The sequence below is a fragment of the Austrofundulus limnaeus genome, unplaced genomic scaffold (genome assembly GCF_001266775.1).
Source record: "Austrofundulus limnaeus strain Quisiro unplaced genomic scaffold, Austrofundulus_limnaeus-1.0 Scaffold361, whole genome shotgun sequence".
NCBI lineage: Eukaryota > Metazoa > Chordata > Actinopteri > Cyprinodontiformes > Rivulidae > Austrofundulus > Austrofundulus limnaeus.
This window is the reverse complement of record NW_013952763.1, coordinates 484113-490057: the sequence shown is the minus strand read 5'-3', so window position 1 is coordinate 490057 and position 5945 is coordinate 484113. Positions and strand designations below refer to the sequence as shown.

Genomic DNA, 5945 nt, shown 5'->3' with positions numbered 1-5945 from the left:
TGGATGATAAACATTTGTATCAATTCAACTAAACATGGGCATAGTAACAATATTTTTATACTACATTTATCCATTTTAAATATACTAACCTCACTCCTTCGTAACAACTAAGGCAAAAATGTAATTAATTCAGAAAATATTTTCAGGACCCCACATTATGAACGCATGTACTTATTTTTTAAGATATTTTCTAAAGATTTAATTTTATTTTTTTACTGCATAAGTGGGACAGTTTCTTGCTGCCCATCCACGCTGTATGAATCTTGACCGCTAGTAACCTCTCTGACGTTCCCGCTGCCCCAGCACGCGCCACCTCCGTAGCTCCAATCACTGACTGAGAAACACCGTGACGTAGGCACACATCTTCCGGTCTGGCACCAGTGGCCCGGTATTTCACAGATTTACGTATTTTTTTAATTGGTTTTACTCCGTACTCAAAGCTGTGATTTATTACCAGCATTCCAGTCTTAATAATTCATGTGAATATTGTGTCGGAGCTGTGATTGCGAGGGTAAAACTACCGGCGTTCGTCCTGCAGCCGCTCAGGAATAACGAGGAGAGGAGGTGAGGAGGATGTGTTGCTGTTAGCGCTTTGCAGATGTTCGCGTGAGGAGATGAATTAGCCACCGGGTTACTAAACGGCGCGGTGCTTTTTTTATGTAGCCACTCGTTTGTGCGAAGCATCTTTTGCGCCGATATTCAAATTATCGAGTAAATGTGTAAGACTTGAAAGGTTTTCTTTTCATAACAAACGCTGCGACGTGTTTCTTAAACTAAAGGTTGCAGTTTTGCTAAGCTGCTGGTGTTTGAGAGCAATCTGCTAACAGCTAAACTCGCTAACGCTAAAAGAAAATGTCCTGAAATGCAGAACAGGATGAAATCTCGACTCAGTAATTACACACACAGTGATTTAATCTTATCTGTAGCCACTGCTGTTAAAGGTAGCCTACAGATACAACAATAATAATGTGTCATCAGTGCGTACCGCGCATAAATAATAGGAAGGAGAAAAGGAAGGGGACTTTTCAGTTCATCAGAAAAAGCCAATTAAAGTATAGAAGAAGTGCGTTAAGTGTTACCAGGTTTAAATGTTTGGCTCATTTTGGTGCCATCCTCCAATCCTGGTGCTATTGAACTAAATATTAATTTTGAGCAGTATTCTTAACATAACTTATAGTAAAAAAAAATTAAAAATCCAACATTGTATGTTGGATGTTGTACTGATAATAGCCAGTGTACTACAACTTTGTAAAGCAAAAGTGACGAAAGCACAGAAAACACGTTCTTGTTAAACTGTTTTATAAACCTTTGTTGAAAGTTTTACTTTCACTTGAGTACAACTATTTCCCTGTTCAAACTGTGCAGAACACTAAGCAACTTTTATGACTTTAATTTATTGGTTTTTAGGTGTGGATCTAACTCTGGGCTCTGTGTCAAGACTAACCAACATCATAAGGGATTGGCTTTAAAAAGAAGATAGAAATTTACTCATAAAGTGCTGTCTCGTAACCATCACTGATCTGTGTGTAAAAGATCACACTTTTTCATCTTCGCTACAACTGTAGCTAGGGGAAAAAAAGGTGTGTCTTTCTCTTTTGTAAGTAAACTGTTAAAACTTAAACCTGTAGTGCCAGTGTTAAACTAAGCTAGTGTGAGATTTTGAGGTCTTGGCTCTAGGTGCATTTTGTTTRATCTTCCCATGTACAGTCAATTTTTGTCGGTTGGTTGTGGTATGTAAACTGCTGCAGAACAAGTGAGACACGTTCATCCTGTATGTTGGTTCTTGGACTGGGAAATGTCGTTATTAGTTCGACTTTCTGCACCGTTAAATTTTATTTCTTATGTGTAAATAAACAAATAGCCCCACTTTATATACAGAAATTTAGAACCAAGTTTTCTCTGCAGCCTTTTAGTCTGTCTTGGGACTTGGGTTGCTTTTTGACCTTTTTGTTTTATTGTACTTTTTGCTCCAGTGTGTTTGTTCATGATGGCATGTTTTGTAGAATGTGTTTAAATCTTTTAATAGGGCGGTCAGATGCAGAACAAACAGAATTTGAAAACCGAGTCTTTAAAGAATAGGAAAAGATCGAACAGACTTGAAAGGTGCATCATCCTTCACCAATATATCAAGTTTTTAACCAACTGCTTTGGAAGTCATCTTGTTGGCGCTATAGTATTATTCAATATGTCAAACTGGGTTGAATTTTTCAGACATTGAACTAAACAATGAAACCATGTTGTCACTGCGACAGTTTGCTAACAAAGTGCCTATTCAAAAACTGGTTCTTGGCTGAGTTGTCCATTGTGTGCAGTTAAGATTACAAGAGAGTCTGGCTTCTTGGAAGCAAAATGTGAAGAAATGACAGGTCACGAAGGGTTTAGCACAGAACTATTTAAATCTAGTTTAATAATAAATGCTACTAATTTGAAAAAAATAAATTAAAAATGTGAATGGCAATTTTCTCATTTTGGGCTGAAGCTTTTGCTGAAGCCTATCCTGTCCTGGAACAGAGTTTAGTGCAGTGCAAATCACCCATTTGCCTTTGGCAATCTAGCTTAATTTTTTATTTGTATTTTTCCTTGCATTAATTTTCTTGTAGCCCGAGTTTTGTTCATATGTGCAGCCAGCCTCATCAGCTTATGCTATTTCTTCACATTGTCGCATTAGCTGGCAGCTGGGGTGTGCCAACCTCAGTCTTGACCTCTGGGCCTCTCTCAGTAAGCTGCAGTTAGGCTCAAAGGTTACAGGGCCACGTTGCCCTCCTTAAGCACACGCTACAAATAGCAGAGCACTCTGGGAAGGCAATCTGAGGTGATCCAAACAGTTATAGTCTAGCCAAACATCTTAAAGCATCACCAACTTAAAGCATTATAACCTAAAACAACCTAAAGTAAAATAAAAAAAAATTCACATGGTATCATTTTGCTGCAAACAGTACACAATGTATTCTTCCTGTAATGCAGAGAAGCGGTGTTGAGGGAAGTTCTGCTTGTTTAAGCAGTCTGGATTTTTTTTAAGTGTATTTGATTCTGCAGAAAATAGAGAAATGAATGGTGCAAAATTCTGCATTGTTTCTAGAGCACAAAAGAAGAAAAGCTTTTTTGGATCTGATTTAAAAAAAACACTCTTTAGCTTTTATGTTAAATCCTCATTAAGCTGATTGATTCAGCAGCTTCATATTTTCTCTGTAATATTGTTCTTTGGAAAGAGAAGAACGTCTGGTGAAGGGAAAAAGTGCTGACTGGGAATTGGTCTAAAAATAGACTGAGGTCTTTATTCAAGCAGGGATTTACTTACCGGGATGCTGTAACTCACATTTGCTGAAACTCTGTGTTTCAAAATGTGCTGATTCATTTTCAGTACGGACCATACCTCTAAAATTCCATATTCTTTTTTTTTTTTTTCAGGTTGCTTTGCCTCACAAAAATATCTTACCACCTTCTCCTACATATACTGTGGGCAGCAGATCAGAATACTGAGCAAAGAAGAGACGGTCCGTTGTCTCTCTTAAGGGTTTGATTCACCTCCAGCTTCCACTTCATCCCCGAAGATGAAGTTGAAGGAGGAAATAAACCCGCTGCTCCTGCAGGTGTTTCGCTCTGTCGTTTGGGTCTACTCTGTCATCACCTTTATACCCTGGTACTTCTTTTCCGGGGCTGGCACCAATTTGGAACGAGCCCGCCGGATAAAGGCCCAGTCGGTCAGCGGACTCCCAGCTGGACCGTACAGGGCCACCAATAGCCTGGAGAAGTTGGTAGCATGGTTGAACCCTGGCGTGGACACACTGGACAAGATGTTTGAATATGCTGCAAAGAGGTTTCCAGAGAGAGACTGTCTGGGCAGCAGGGAGGTGCTCAGCGAGGAGGATGAACTGCAGCCAAACGGCAAAGTGTTTAAAAAGGTAAGAGTCTTCAGTCTCCTTATTTACAATGTTTCATTAATTAAATGCAAGATAATGTTGCAGGTGTGTAGTCAGGCCAAAGAGTTGCTCCTGTGGTGTTATTTGTGTTTGGAACTGATTTATGAAGTAAATCTGAGTTCTTTCTCTGACACTTCACTCAGTGAGTAACACAGGAAGAGGCAGCAGTGACTCACTTGAGTTTTACAGCTGAATGAATACCTGAATGACAACAAAAGCCCTGTAGATGGCAGTAACTGACTGCATATGAGTGATGACACATCACCAGGACCAGCATGAGTCATTTGCAGATTCTCCTTTTTCTGTGTTTCCACAATTGTCTTCTTCATGCCTCTTTTCTCAAAATTTATTGTAAAAGTTTTTTAAAAAAAAGTGAATATATTCTCACCATTAGTGTCGTCACATTGACTAAAACTGTTCTTGAAGGTCTTGGTAGTGCATGTAAATGAACTGATGGTGCACCTGTGCATGTTTTGTGTAGGTAATTCTCGGGGACTATAAATGGCTCTCATATGAGGAAGCCTACCATGTGGCAAAGTGCTTTGGCAGCGGTCTGACTGCTCTTAATCAGAAGCCCTTCTATAACATCGCCATCATTTGTGAGACCAGAGCTGAGTGGATTGTGGCAGCACAAGCCTGCTTCATGTACAATTTCCGTCGTAAGTGTTCAAGGACAGACGTGGATGTTTATACATTCTACATTACTAATCAGGGTACATTTAAACTAACCAGCTGAACCGTGACTGAACTTCACAGTTGTGACACTCTACGCCACTCTCGGGCCCAAGGCCATCGCTCATGGCCTGAATGAGACCGAAGTCACGCACATCATCACGAGCAAAGACCTGCTGCAGGGCCGCCTGAAGGTACCTGATGACAGGTTTTGTCTTTCATGTAAATGTTGTTGAACTGTGTTGCTGAATGATTAAGGCTTAGCTCAATTTCCTTAATTATATTTTTCTCACCCTTGTCATTTTTTTTTTCCTTTTCTCCTTACTTATATTTCGGTTGCAGGCCATTCTATGTGATGTCCCCAAGTTGCAGTATATCATTGTTGTGGACAGCAAGCCTACAAGCTGGTCAGACATGCCCAGAGGCATCACTGTCTATAACATGGAGGCTGTACAAGACCTGGGATCCAAGCCGGAAAACCGTGAGAATTTGTGATTAAAACCGTTTCTAATTTTGTCAGGAACATTGAAGTACACCAAAGCAGGCTTAATACAAATCCAACGCGCTGATATGCAATTAGAGTGATGCACAGTGCACAACATAGTCAGCAAATCACCACTTACAAACACACAGTGGTCTTGATGAGAGTGTCCAAATTTAAAGGGAAATTAAGGGGGGCAAAGAAATGATAATGGTGCTTAAGAATCACTTCAGCCAAAAGAGTAATTATGCAGATGATTGCAGTGATTTAAAATATTGAAAGCAACTGGTAAATTTCATTGTAGAGGCTTGTGCAATGACAGTAAAGACTATTCTATTCTACTCTAAAGATCTGATTGTAGAAATTTAAAAGATAGTTTAGTATGTTTAAGTGGGTCTCTGTGAAGTAGTTTGTGTCTTTACCTAGTATAAATTGTGGTCTGTAAACTTCAAGTTTCTATTTCATTTGAATTAAAATACTATACACTTATTTTACAAGTAATGATGATCATGTTGTTGTATGGGGGTAATCCTTTTTACATCTTTGCTCTGCAGTTGCAGTAGAGCGCAAACAGCCGAAGCCCTCAGACATCGCCGTCATCATGTACACCAGCGGCTCCACGGGCATTCCCAAGGGTGTCATGATCTCCCACGGCAACATTGTCGCCGGCGTTGCGGGCATGGCCGAGCGAATCCCTAACCTCAAGTACGTAGATATCAGTTTCACTTCCTGTCTTATTCTTGTTCTGTTTTTTTAATAACTTCAGTAGAAAAAAGAACTTAATATTAGTTTCTTAATTTCTTCATCATCAGTGGTTTTTTACGTAAAGAGAAAATAGAGAAAGAGGGGAAAAACAAAGAGAGAAGTAATTA

General features: G+C 39.6%; 1 protein-coding gene and 1 long non-coding RNA gene across 2 annotated transcripts in view; one reads left to right on the top strand and one right to left on the bottom strand.

Moving 5' to 3' along the window:
- LOC106528156 (uncharacterized) overlaps positions 1 to 5945 on the bottom strand; it is a 30431-nt gene that overhangs the window by 11886 nt on the left and 12600 nt on the right. The gene's annotated exons all lie outside the window — the stretch shown is intronic.
- Positions 359 to 5945, top strand: part of acsl3b (acyl-CoA synthetase long chain family member 3b) — a gene marked incomplete in the record, with an annotated part of 11489 nt that continues 5902 nt past the window's right edge. The window contains 7 exon segments of the mRNA XM_014023256.1: positions 359 to 564; positions 1408 to 1580; positions 3409 to 3902; positions 4402 to 4579; positions 4677 to 4786; positions 4935 to 5073; positions 5628 to 5778. Coding sequence (XP_013878710.1) covers positions 3552 to 3902; positions 4402 to 4579; positions 4677 to 4786; positions 4935 to 5073; positions 5628 to 5778 — 929 coding nt within the window.